This window comes from Lactuca virosa, chromosome 3 (genome assembly GCF_052849685.1).
Source record: "Lactuca virosa cultivar CGN04683 chromosome 3, Lactuca_virosa_CGN04683_v6, whole genome shotgun sequence".
Classification (NCBI taxonomy): domain Eukaryota; kingdom Viridiplantae; phylum Streptophyta; class Magnoliopsida; order Asterales; family Asteraceae; genus Lactuca; species Lactuca virosa.
The window spans coordinates 123,146,428-123,161,177 of NC_136428.1; the positions used below are offsets into that span (position 1 = coordinate 123,146,428).

General features: G+C 36.7%; 1 protein-coding gene across 1 annotated transcript; it reads left to right on the plus strand.

Annotated features, from left to right (window-relative positions):
- The first annotated feature begins 2,171 nt into the window (after nucleotides 1–2,171).
- Nucleotides 2,172–2,963, plus strand: LOC145163998 (uncharacterized). The gene has a single exon (XM_079082730.1). The coding sequence runs from the start codon at nucleotides 2,172–2,174 to the stop codon at nucleotides 2,961–2,963; it is 792 nt and encodes a 263-aa protein (XP_078938856.1).
- The last annotated feature ends 11,787 nt before the right edge of the window (nucleotides 2,964–14,750 follow it).

Here is a 14,750-nt window from a genome sequence, read left to right on the forward strand (position 1 = left end):
TTCGCTTTATGGGATTTTTATGACTTGTCGCTTTTGATCTACAGTTGACGAACCATGTATCTTGAGCATGTGGACTTTATTTTCTTTTGAAGACCACTTCAAGGGTTCCGTCACTGCAGTTTGGGTATATCGGTATCTTTTCAGCACAGTAGAGATTTTTTCACGCAGAGTTATTAGTGTTACTTTCGTATTTGATCGAGCAGTTTTTAGCGACTTAATCACCCAACTACATATGACCGCAAAGTATTTATTTTACTCTCATTCTCATGTTTTATTGAGATCCTTCATACATCTAGGGAGAGCTTGCATAGCTCTTGGTATCCGACACTCTCCATCCCGATGATTTGTTAATTTTTGATATCCGGTCATTGGTTATCAAAAATAGGGAGAGAATATGTTATCATCCGGATATGTTTTATGATTGTTTGAGTTTGGAATTTTGAAGACTTCTGGATACGATGAATTATTTAGTGATGCGATGTGGTGCTGATTTTTGGTCTTCAAGGATCAAATTTTTGGCATTACTAGATGTTTCCCGGTTCTAGATTATTTATTATTCAGACTCTACCGCAGGATGATTCATTTGTGTTTGCATCCGCTTAAGATCTTATGATTTCTCGAGTTCGGATTTGTGATATTTTGAAGATGAATACTATTTTGGCGATGTGACGTGGCACTTATTTTTGATCTTTCGATCAAATTTTTGGCATTGCTAGACCATGTCTTTGGACTCACATTATTTATTATTCAGACTTTACTTTTTGATGCTTCACATTTTTAGCAGGTTATTCTTTTGAAGAATTTTGGGTGTATTATGATTCGAGAACTAGAAATGTTTTTCAGGTTTCTTGAAGCCGAAGTGTTTTTCTGATTGGATCTTCTACTTGATCATGGGGCTTATGACTAGTTTAAAGATTTGGATCTTATTTTTCTTCTTCATTGATGGTGCTTTGAAGCCGAACTCCTTTACTGTTTAGAGATTCATGGCCAGCATCAGAGATCATAGACACTTCAGAGTTTCATAGACATTTCAGCATTTGGTTCTCATTATGTTGCATTTTATTACCACACTTGCTAGTCGGTTACTGTATTTTATCCTTTTATCACTTCATTTGTATCCCTCATTATTTGCGAGCATTTAGGGAGAAAATGTTGGAGCATGTAAATGCTCTACAAATTATGAGTGATAAGTTAGGTTTATTATTCCCTTTATTGTATTGTTGTTTTTTCTCTCTCTTATATAGAGAGAGAGTTGGTCATTGTAAAAGTAAGAGTGAACTCACAATGTAGTTTTCCAAAGAGAGAAAGTATGGTGGGATCTCTCCCACCAAGGGAGAGTTATCTCTCCCAACAATGTTCTTCATGTATTATCTTTTATCTCTTTTCTAGTATTATCATAAAATTACTCATCTTATGGTGTTCTTCATTTTTATGTTCGTTAAATCTCGAGATATTATTATTCCGCATCCACCGATCGTCAAAAATGGTTTCAACACCAAGCTTGTTATTCGAGCGGTGATCGTTATGATGAAGACTGGAGAAATCCCAAAAAGAAGTGGTTACCTTATGATGAGTACAAGAAAGCCAAGGAAGCGAAGTTTAAACAAAAAGGAAGAGGCTTTTACCAAAGAAAAGAACCAGATCCCGAAAAGAAACCCGATTTCGAGACAATGCTTGCTCGTTTTGCTGCCGCATCAGAAAAGGGACATGAAGGTACCGAAGCAGTATTTAGAAATCAGCAAGCTATAATCAAGAACATTGAACAAAAAATCGGGCAACTATCAAAGCAATTTAACGAAAGATTATCGGGCACACTTCCAGGAAACACCGAACAAAACCCAAAAGGAGCCCACATCCAGGCCATTACAACTAGACGTGGGAAAACTGTTACCCATCTGACTCCTATTAACAGAAGTGACACAGATGATGAGTAGGAAAAGCAAGAAGGAAGTGAAGAAAAAGACTCTAAACAGTCACCACGACATGGTGAAGACACCATGATGTGGCGAGCACCTGAAAAGAAAACTGTTGAACCCATTAAGCCATACCGCCCACCGCTCCCCTTTCCCAATAGAGAAATATAAGATAAAAATGTTAAAGACTACCGGAAGTTCCTAGATCACATCAAATCCCTTGAAATCAATATTCCATTCATTAAAGCCTTAGCTCAAATGCCAAAGTATGCAAAGTTTCTAAAGGATCTCCTAACAAACCAAAAGAAGATGGAGGAAATATCTAAGGTAGTACTAAATGAAACATGCTCAACTACAATGTTGAATATGCTACCAAATAAGATGGGTGATCCGGGAAGCTTAACACTTCGTTGCCAATTCGGAAACCTGGCCACAAGCTATGCTCTAGCCGATTCGGGAGCAAGTGTGAACTTAATGCCCTATTCATTCTTCAAGAAGCTTGACCTCCCGGAACCAAGACCAATCCGCATGGCCATCCACTTAGCAAACAAAATGGTGACCTTTCCAAGAGTAATTTGTGAAGATTTATTACTTAAAGTTGACAAGTTTTTTCTTCCCGCAGATTTCATTGTTTTAGACATGGAGGAAGACGAACAAGTCCCAACTATTATTGGAATGCCCTTTTTAAGCACCGCCCGAGCATTGGTTAATATAAGAGAATCCAAACTCACTCTTCGAGTTGGAGAAGAAGCAGTCACTTTTAGGGTTAATAGAGCAATAAAACAATCAAGGATAAGTGATGATATGTCCTTATCGGTAGATGTGTTCGATGAAATTTTGGAGAAGGAGCTTGGAGGATGGATGGAAAAGGAAACTGAGGGGTATATGGTTCTACAAGAAGGGGATTTTGATGCTGAACATGAGATACAAGAGCTAGAGAAGCTACTGGAAGAGAGCGAATACAACGAGTTGAAAAATCTATTGAAGAATCACCACGACGTGGTACTGACACCACGACGTGGCAATCTGAATTTACTCAATCAGATGTAAAAAACTGCGACACCATGACGTGGCAATATGCCTACGTCGTGGTCACTAAAAAAACCAAAAAACTAGTTGAAAGCTTTGCCTGAACATCTGGAGTATGCATTCTTGGGAGAAAATGAACAAAATCCAGTTATCATAGCAGTTGATCTCACAAAAAACAAGAAGGAGAGCCTAGTAGAAGTAATCAAGAAATGAAAGAATGCCATCGCATGCAAGATAATTGATATCAAAGGAATTAGTCCCTCATATTGTTCACATAAAAGCAATTTACAAAAGGGAGCTAAACCAGTGGTGCAATGCCAAAGAAGATTAAACCCGAACATGCAAGATGTAGTGAAAAAGGAGGTAGTCAAACTCTTGGATGTTGATATCATTTACTTAATATCGGATACCCAATGGGTGATCCCAGTGCACGTGGTATCTAAACAAGGAGGCATGACAGTAGTAAAAAACGAAGAAAACGAGTGCATTCCAACAAGAACGGTAACCGGTTGGCGTGTGTGCATCGATTATCGCAAGTTAAACGATGCCACATGCAAGGACCATTTTCCATTATCATTTATTGATCAAATGCTCGAAAGACTATCCGGTTACCTTTATTACTAATTTTTAGATGGTTTTTCAGTATACTTTTAAATCCCAATTTGATCCTCAAGACCAAGAAAAGACCACATGCACTTGCCCAAGTGGGTCCTTTGCTTATCAACGAATGCTGTTCGGGTTATGTAACGTACCCGCCACGTTCCAAAGATGCATGATGGCTATTTTTCACGATACGGTTGAAAAGTTCATGGAAGTCTTCATGGATAATTTTTTGGTTTTTGGGTCCTCTTTTGAACATTGCTTGTCCAACCTAGATTTGATGCTTGAAAGATGCGAAAAGACCAACTTTTTCTTAAATTGGGAAAAGTGTCATATAATTGTCAGAGAAGGAATTTTCTTGGGACAAAAAGTCTCCAAATCGGGGATAGAGGTGAACCGGAAAATGTTGACACTATAGCCAAATTACCACCTCCAAAAAACGTTTAAGGGGTAAGAAGTTTTCTGGGCCATGCGGGATTTTACCGCCGATTTATAAATGACTTCTCAAAAATTACAAGGCCTTTAACCTAACTTCTTTTGAAAGATGCCACATTCGATTTCTCAAACGAATTCCTTGAATCCTTTCAATTAATGAAATAGAAATTAACCAACACCCCTATAATGATCGCCCCAAATTGGAACCTCCCATTTTAGCTCATGTGCGATGCAAGTGATTTTGCGGTAGGAGCGATTCTTGGACAAGGGTTTGATAAACATTTTCAACCTATATATTATGCAAGCAAGACACTAAATCCGGCTCAAAAGAATTACACTACCACAGAAAGGGAGCTTATTGCCGTTGTTTATGCTTTTGACAAATTCTGCCTTACTTAGTTTTATCTAAAACTATTGTCTTTACTGACCATTCTGTCCTTAAGTATCTTTTTGCTAAACAAGATGCCAAGCCAAGATTGATCCGATGGGTGCTACTTTTGCTAGAATTTGACATCGAGATAAGGGATAAAAAGGGTATGGAAAATGTGGCGGCCGATCACCTCTCGTGACTAAAAAATCCGGAAATGGAGAAATTAGAAGAACACAAGATTGGAGAAGATTTTCTCGAAGAATATCTAATGGTAATCGCGGGAGAGGTGCCATCGTATGCTGATATAGCAAACTATTTGGCTAGTGATTATCTTCTAAAAGGTTTGACTCATCAACAAAAGAAGAAACTCTTTTCAGAAGTCAAGCACTACTTTTGGGATGAACCATAACTCTTCAGAAGCTGCGCGGATGGAATGATAAGAAGATGTATATTTGGGATGGAAAGTTTGGAAATCTTGAAGCATTATCACAACGGGCCCACCGGGGGACATCACGGAGCACATTACACGGAAAAGAAGGTATTTGATTCAGGATTTTATTGGCCAACAATTTTCAAAGATGCCACCAAAATTTTCAAGTAATGTGATTCGTGCCAACGATCGAGTAACATTTCATCCCGAAACGAGATGCCCCAAAATAGCATCCAAGTTTGTGAAGTATTTGATGTTTGGGGTATCGATTTTATGGGGCCATTTTCGATTTCTCGAGGGAATAAATACATACTTGTGGTGGTTAACTATGTTTCAAAATGGGTGGAAGCACAAGCCTTACTAACAAATGATGCTCGGGTGGTGGTAAGATTCCTTAAAAGATTGTTTTTGCGTTTTGGTGTACGAGGGGATTTAATAAGTGATCGGGGATCTCATTTTGCAAATGAAAAAATAGCCAAAGTGTTACAGAAATATGGTGTATATCATAGATTTGAAACATCCTACCATCCGAAAATGAGTGGGCAAACCGAAGTCACAAATCGGGCATTAAAAAGAATTCCTGAAAGATCGGTTGGTAGAAACAAGAAGTAGTGGTCGGAAAAGTTAGATAATTCATTGTGGGCATTTCGTACCGCCTTTAAAACACCTATTGGTACTACACCATATAGGTTGGTCTATGGAAAGAATTGTCATTTTCGGATATAGATTGAACACAGGGCATTTTGATCTTTGAAGACTTGCAATTTTGAATTGGCTGAACTACGAGCTAATCGTCTAATGAAAATGAATGCCCTAGAATAATTGAGAAATGAAGAAAACACAAGTTCCTTGGTGTACAAAGACAAAACGAAGAAATGGCATGATGCAAGGTTGAGAGGACGCACGGATTTTCAAGAAGGGAAAAAGGTTCTCCTTTTCAATTCAAGAATGAAGCTTTTTCCCAGGAAATTACAGTCACGTTGGGATTTACCATTTATTGTGAAACAAGTATTTCCACATGGGGCTAAAGAGTTAATTGCAAGAGATGGAACTCCTTTCAAGGTTAATAGACATCGGGTAAAGCATTATGAGGAAGGAATATCAATTGAGGAGACTAAAGGAGAAACCTTGAAGTTTGCAGTAACTGCATCAACGTAGAGCGGGAAGGAGTCCGACTCATGACTCCTATAAAAGAAGCGCTTGCAGGAGGCAACTTATGGTTTAGAGTTTGCGTTTTCTTTCCCTTTTCTTTTATTTGTTTTATTTTCCTTTATTTGCCTATTTTGCTTTATTTTGTTGATATTTTCACTCCTCTGAATCTCTTTATGGATTTTGTTGAGAGAACTAGCATGGAATGAGTGTGTGGTGGAATTTTTTATGAAAACTTTGCCCAAAAAGAATTATTTTACTTCCCACGACGTGGTAGCTTTATAGAACCCGATGACACGAATTTTGATAAAACACCACGAAGTGGTGTCAAAACCACGACGTCGTTACTGCTCACCCGCAGTCAAATTTGGGATTTTTAACTCTAATCAGTCATTTTCTTTATTTTACTTTTCCCACTCACTCTCGCCGTGTTGCTGTTGGATTAATGTCTAAGTCCATAACTATATTTGGTATGTACTTGACCCGACCCGGCATGGTCCATTTGGGTTGCACTTCACCGGCACAATTTATATGGATAGTCTTTTGAGAATAGTATATTTATGATTTATATTAATATATTATAAGTTCTAATATATTAATATGGAATCATATTATTTAATTTGTATTGATCAAGAATTAATTTAGAATTAATTAAGTGATAAAAAAGAACTAATTAAATATGGACTCTTATATATATGGAATGGGCCAAGTTCATTTAGGTTGGGCTAAGCTTTCATGGATGGTCCATGGAGCTTTTAACCCATGGATCCAATGTAAATGAAAGGTCATGGGTATTAGGGTTTACATGGATGTAACTCTAATCCTCCATAATATATAAAGGGGTCCTTGGCTCACAAAATTGGACAAGTGTGTGAAAATAAGAGTGGGCCGATTTTAGTATGCATACATATTCTCTCAAGTTCTTCCAAGGTGTTTTGGTGATTTGTGATTCCATTTGAGGCTTCCACACTATTGGGGCTAAGCTCTTAAAGCTTGAAGACATCAAGCTACATCAAAAGGTATGTCATCTAACTAGAACTTTGTAGTATAGGTGCTTCATAATATGCTAGTTAGGATGAAACCTTGGAATAGTTAATATTTGCATGTATAATAGAGAAAATATAGATCCAAGGTTTATAGGGTTGCATGTACACCATAGGAGTGTTAGAATGCTCAAAACCCAACAGTGGTATCAGAGACTGGTTGTTTTATGTTATATTGATGCAAATGTTTTATTTTCAAGTTGAAAAAAAAGGAAAAAAAACATGACGTTTGTCAAATTTTAAGATAATTACTTGTTTTGTGAAAAACGAATTATTTGTAAAATTTGAATCATTTGTTATATGAGTTGAATTAGGTCAAATTTAGTAAAAGATAAAATGATATGATTATTTTATTAATTTTAAAAGTTTGATCTAAATGTTTTAAGGAGTTACATATTTTGTCATAAAATTTTGGAGCTCAAAAGTTTTTTTTTAAAGTTGTGATCTTAAGGGTTTTTGAAACTTCCATAAGTTATGGAACATGGAAAGTTTCATCATAAAACACCATTAATTCCATAAGTTATGGAATCCAAAGGTTTTCAAGAATTACAAAACTTGCCCTCAAGTTTTGGAATTTGAGAAAAGTTTTTTATGAAAAAAAAGAATTGAATTCTAAAACTCTTGGGTTCATAACTTAAACAATTAATTAAATGGTTTTAATTTTGAGTTTAATAATTGGAATTATGATGTTTTGTTGAATAGTTCAAATTAACTCTTATGGACTTTATTAATAGTTAATTAAAGCGTTTAATTAAAAGAGTATTATTAATCCATAAATATATGGTTTGAGTTTAATTAAATTAAAAGTCTAGTTTAATTAATAGATTAAACCACCAAGTATTTTAAATGTCTAAAATACACCCTTATACTATTATAATATTAAAAGTTTAATATATTATATGTATAAGAGCAAGTCGTCTTACCATTAGTAGGCCTCATTCACGAAGCCGGTCTATAAGGGGGGTATAAGGTTACTGCCTATAAAATGGCAGTTTAATGGGTGTCCACTCTCACTCACCGCTTCCTTGACCGGTGGAGGGTCATTAGCCGAACAGGTAGGACAAGGACTATAATTCTCCCTTCATTATAAGTATAATGATAAATACTAAGTAACTAAACACTTATAAATTCCCAATCTTAGTTACTTAGGAAAATGTGAATAAGGTGCTAATCCATGAAATTACACTTTGCACTTTGTTTAAGCTGTTAGTGGAGCGTGTGTGGTTAACCGGCACACTAACCTGGACTTAACAAGGTAGGCAAAGGGCAACTTAATGTTTATCATAGTATCATTGGAGCGTGTGTGGTTAACCGGCACATCGATTGAGGGGTAAATATTAAGGGTACCAAGTATATTTGCATGGTTACTTCACACCTTGTTTTGTGATCCTCGGCATCCCAGTCACAAAACCTGAAGGGCACACTCGAGATTGAAACATGCCATTGAAAAGTTCAATGAATCTCAAAAGAATCTAGGAGTTTCAAAACCAATTAAAACCTAATAATACATTTCGTTTATCTTGGTGGAAATTGGTGAATCGTCATTCACGTACCTTCAAATATTTTATAGCTTGGATTACGGCATCCCTCTTCCAAGTTATAAAATAGTTTGTTGGGTCCTAGCCTTAATATATCATATTGGGTGTTATATTAAGGACTTAAATCAACTTTACGTGAATTTCTCCCATTGTTGATGTCTGGTTTAGACAACAATGATCTTCCCAAACCAAGCTTTCCTAATGAATATGACTTCCCGAGTTTGGCTCATGGAAGTCATACTTCTCTTCCTCCACCTCCTCCAATTATTCTCCCTAACCCACAAGTTCAAGGTCACTCAAGCCCTAATGGCAAGCAAGGTCTATGTGTGATCACATCTTAGAGATGAAGTCACATATTGACAAGCCGGGAGAGTTGGGTGTCAAAGTCTTGAGAAAGTTGGATGTTCAATCACTTTCTAAGTCACATAGTGAGTTCCTTTGGGACTACTATGAAACAGACTATGACATGAACCTTAATGATCATATCTATTTGCTTGGTGCTGCTGAATCAGCAATGATTTGGAACGATAGTAAAGCAAATTTGATTAGAAGATCAACTTCCCAAAAACTTTATGGACAGTGACAATGGTGACACTGGAAATCCAGAAAAAGCATTCTCTTCCCAATGGAAAGGGATTGGCCATAGTCAACCCGGTTGACCAAATGGTAAAGAGAAAGGCTAAGTCTGAGATAGTCCCATTACCAAATGGTCCATATGTTTATTTTGCCGAAGGAAGGGGCGTTGATTGCAAAGCTGCCAAATTTACCTAAGGATGTTAAAGTCAATAAGTTTGACTCTACATCAGGTAGAGCCCATTATCTAACTCTGTTAAGTTCTATTCTGAGATCCTCATTACATGATGTGACTGGGTCACATGTTGATGTTTTAAGAATCAAAGAAAAGAGAGAAATCTTAAAGGAAGTATATGCTGATTCTGATCGCGAAGGTGGATTTCGATCGCATCAGAATTTTGAGCAGTTGCTTAAGAAGTTATGATATATTGCTAAGGAATAGATGACAACAATTTTCCATGTGGATTGTAAGGATAAGTTTTTCCGCAAAGTTTTAAAATAAAAGAAAATTGTTTAATTTTATTTATTTGAAGTATCCTTACAATGACATTTGTGGAAAATTATTGCTTATATGATTCCACTGACAGCAATATTGGAAAATGGATTTGATTCTTTCATTTGTGGTAGTGTCTAAATTTACCAAATCAGGAAAGTTCCTCATCACCCAAGTTTCAATTGGACCGAAACTTGGAATCATGCAAGTTGAATAGTATGATTAATGAGAACTTTCAAGCATTGGAAAATCAAGACTAATTACTTGTTCACATGGATGTGTGAGTCAAGTGAAGGACTAAAGGGATCGAGTACACATTATTGTACACTGGTCATGTCCACCACAAAGCTCGTTAAGACTATTTGATTTACTAAAGTTTAGTAAATATGGTTATACTTACAAGTTTAAGTATAATTCTGAAACATTGGAAAAGTCTCAATGTATGGCAGAACGAATGGGAAGAATCAAATTAGGCAGAAAGATAAAAGTTTCACAAATCTGAAAAGATGGGAGAGTACTTTAGTATCATGTTTGTGATCATCTTAATGATTTAGAAATCATATCACAATTAGTCCTCTAAAGGTCATCTTAGTGCATTCTTATGACTAAGAAGAGGAGTCATGAATTGTTGAAATGGTTAGATCAGGAAGATGAGTCATACTTCGTTCCAAAACAATTCTTAGAGTCATACTCCAAGATTGTAACTTGAGTGACATATCTTAAAGAAAGGTTTAAAACACTTGTCAAATGTAAGAGTAAAAGTGTCCTACTCTTGTACATTTGAAATTGGTAAGTTGTTATGTTTTGGATAAAACAAAGACCAACTAAGGCCAATTGTGTGAAGTGTTTGTCTTGATAAAGAATCCGCACTATCTCTTGAATATTTGGCAAGATAGTCTTATATGTCAAGAGGATAGTGGGAGTCTTAAAGATCCTAAAAAGAATTTCAAGAACTAATCAAGAATAAAACCTGAGGTTCTTCACTAGCACACGACTTGAGGTTTATAACCTATCGTGGTGACATATTCTGTGCCCATTCCAGTTAAAGTTGGCTTTGCATAGGAGTTCTGAAAGTTCTCAATTGGTTGCATAACAACTTGGAAGCAATGGTAGGCCCTGTACTGCCAGGTGGCAAGAAGTTAAGATTTCATAAGTTCTGTCCATATGAGTTTGGATTTGTCATTATCCTTGTCTTGTGACTATGGTTTTGACGATTCACATGGATAAGAACACATACACCATAAAATCTAAGGGTCATAAGGTTTCTCTCCGATTCATGAAAATGATGGTGAGGAAACACTTCCACCAAGTAGATTTGAAGCAGATGGGAAAAGGTCTAAACAATTGAGACTATGATTACGGCATCCCTTTTCATAGTTCTGAAATTGTTTAGACATACATGCATGCTATCTAAGGAAAGGTGTATGATTTTGATAAAGTTTATCAAAGCATCTCGTATCAGAAATCTGAACTTTGGTAAGAAAGTCAATAAATTATTGATTTCTAGAAGTCCAGCTGATTTCTGAGTACATGTCAAAGCTAGTGGGAGAATAAGTGTTATGCTAATAATCATCATGTTAGTGGGAGCATGATAATTATTGTTAGTGTTGCAAGTTAGCAATGTTAATTATAGAAAACAAAAGTTTCAATTCGTGAGGCTGCAGGGATTGAAAAAGTTATTTTGCTATAATTAAGGGAGAGGATATACTTCATTTCAGTTCTAAAGGCTTAGATTGAGACCTTAATCATCGTTAGTCGAGAATATATATATGAATTTCATGTTGGATTGGTTCAACTTAAGGAAATTCTATATATTGTGTTCTTAAAATTCGATTATGATTACGACATCCCTCTTCATAGTCAAATTTTGAAAACATGGCAAATAAAAATATTGTAGCAAAAGACTGGTCTAGAATCATGTCTTTATGTGAGACATCATGAATCGTGTACCATTTGCTTGGGTACAGGATCGATTACATGTGCTATAATATTTGTCATTTCTAAATTTTTCCAAATGCCTAGAGGCATTAAGAAGGGAAAAGGTCTAGAATTGGATATGACTAAAATGATTAAGCAATTGTCGAGGACAATATGAAGTTTACCAAAGATTGATTGCTCAGGGACAGTTGGAAGTATAGTGCTAATTTTGGATGGACCATATTGACATATTATGAAAAGAGGCATCTCTTATTCAGAAGTGATAGTCAAAATGAGAATATGGAGTTGTCTCCATAGGTGGAAGTTATCTGTGTAAGATTAGAAAACTTAATGCAAGAAGCATGTCCAAAGCAATGTACTTTGAATATGAGACTTAGTTTCCATGGAGTTGATCTCCATTGGAATACCTTATAATAACTGTTGACAAGTCTTTGTGACTTTGTACATATTCATTACAGGAGGGTCAGTGCATATAAGTTTAAAATCTAAACATATTTCGATAAATGATAGGAATTTGAAATTCTCACATTTTTCGATAAGGATTTGGGAGTGTGAAATTAGAATCATTGAAATTATGTTGAATTGGTTTATTTCACAAAGTAAGGATCATAGACAAACATAGAGTGCATACTTGGTGTATGGCAAAGCTATTGTTTAAGAAAAACATAGTGTACATGCTTGGAGCATGGGGCAACTAGTGTTTTTAATTCAAGTATAAAGTTGATAAAACCGAAACAATGAATAATGAGTAATCAGTATGGTGATAAATAAAAGTGCTTATTTATATTCATAGGGTTTGATACCATATTTGATTCATTTATTCTTGTGTTTCACTTTGCATGTTTTGACTTCCAGAATAACTAAGTCGCTCTTCCTGAATGATTAAGTTATTCAAACCATCCACAGTCGGTCATATGTTGGAAGTAGATATGAATCAAGACTGTCATGGGTTGGTTTGTAAAGGTCCAAGTTGGTGGACAAAGTGGTGCTACAACACTCATGAGTGCTCATAAGTTCTGAGTATTGGATTCAACCCACACTCATTTAAATCACTTCATGGATTTTATCACGAGTGATCATGAGACGATAATATCTTATATTCTTAAAACCTAGAGATATGAGTTGTTACTATGAGTTGGTTATACATTGATTGCACGAAAACGCATTGGTAACTCGATGTTATAAAACGTGCCTTTGTGTATGATTCAACAAGTAGTAGAACAAGCCATATGAGTCGAAGTTTATCCATTCCTTTTACCTTCGGGATAAAAGCGATATATGTGGGCCCCTCGATGATTTAGCGATGACACATGTGAGTGCTTGGCCAAGCCAAGACTGATTTGATTTGTTCAATCAGTCAGTCATCATAAATCGAAAATCGGGAAACAACAAATGGACAGAGAGAATGATTATAATCCATGTCTCAGTCCATATGATATCTAGAATGGAGGAATATATGATCCCTTATCTAATGGACAAGTTCTTCCAAGGTGTTTTGGTGATTTGTGATTCCAGTTGAGGCTTCCACACTATTGGGGATAAACTCTTAAAGCTTAAAGACATCAAGCTACATCAAAAGGTATGTCATCTAACTAGAACTTTGTAGTATAGGTGCTTCATAATATGCTAGTTAGGATGAAACCTTGGAATAGTTAATATTTGCATGTATAATAGAGAAAACATAGATCCAAGGTTTATAGGGTTGCATGTACACCATAGGAGTGTTAGAATGCTCAAAACCCAACAGTTGCATCTCCCACCAGTTCATCCTCTACTTTTCTTTGTTCCAATTTCGACTTTTCCAACAAGAAGGTATGATTTTTAACTTGTTTTTCATAGTAATAATCGAGTATTGCTGCATGTGTGGTGATAATTTGTTGTTAAGAACCATTATTTAGGGATTTAGAGAGTTAGGGTTCCGATAAATTAGTTCAATTTGGGTTTGATTTTGGGTGTTTTTGCTCTGATTTCTACTTTAAAACATGTATTTTTATGGCCTAAGTAAAACCCGGACTTGATTTGAGTTGAAATTGAATGGATATTGTTTGATTACAGTTGGTTACACGAACAGTTTGTCGACCACGACGACTCGTCGTGGTGTTCGTCGTGGTCAATGTTACTTCAGCTTAATTTGACTGATTTTCTTTCTTACTTTCAATTGGTTGTTTGGGATTGTTTTCTATGTTTCTTTTGTAAATAATGTCGGGGCGAAGTCGTAGAAATCAACCTGGGGGTCGTCCCGAATTCCCGTGGTATACTTTCCCGAACGTGGTAGCTCCGGGGGTGAGAGTTCAATGGAACGAGAAGCTTGTTTGGCTGAAGGAGAGGAGAGTGCAGGTACCGGCAGAGATTAGACGAACTTGGATGGATGAGGTGGGCCTATCGGAGGCAATTGAACCATTTCTTGTAAAATCTTTTAATGGTGTCCAAGGTTGGTTTGTGTGTATTGCATGGAGAGGACTCTTGCACATTCAAGAACCCGTGTATAAGGAATTATGTGTGGAATTTTTAGCTACAATGCATTTCCGAAGACAAATAGGTATCCATGATCCAAAAAATATTACTTTTTGCTTGGGGGTGAATGAAGAGAGCTACGTTTGGCTGATTTTGCTATAAGGACGGAGCTTTATCTTCCATCCGAGGTGCACACGGAATCATACATTAAGTTCATTGCTCAATGTCTCAGGTCGACTGACGAGTTCAACGAAGATCGCTACTGGCCAAACATTGCCAATGGAGTGTACCAATCTAGGACAACCCAAGAGAGTGAAATTCGGTCTCCTTTCCATCTCCTTTTGCACTGTTTGATCACCAATACTATAAACCAAAGGCATGAGGGGCACAAGGTCCCAAGCTTGTATGTTTTCTATTTATGGAGCCTTATTACTCTAGGGGCACTTTTTGTCATTCCTTATCATGTAGCTGATTTTATGGCAACTTGGGCCGGAAAAGATCGTCGGGGGTCGCCTATCTATGGTGGAATGTTAATCACACGGTTGGCGAGGTCGTTCGGGGTGCTCCAAAAAAGGGAGGCTTTTACGCTTACATCGGAGCCTAGTAAGCATTTTAGTCCACTCTTCTACAAATGAGCAAATATTGTGGTAGACAATGGTTATGGTAACTTTTCTATTCCCAATGATAACCCACGAGACCGACCCGGAAGGCGCGTACGTCAAAGGCCCGGTGATCATGAAGAAGAACCACCCGTCATTCCGACCGTGAATGAGTTGCCCATAGAC

Excerpts from the sequence above, each read along its gene's own strand:
- LOC145163998 (XM_079082730.1), top strand. The coding sequence starts at position 2,172 with ATGCCAAAGTATGCAAAGTTTCTAAAGGATCTCCTAACAAACCAAAAG.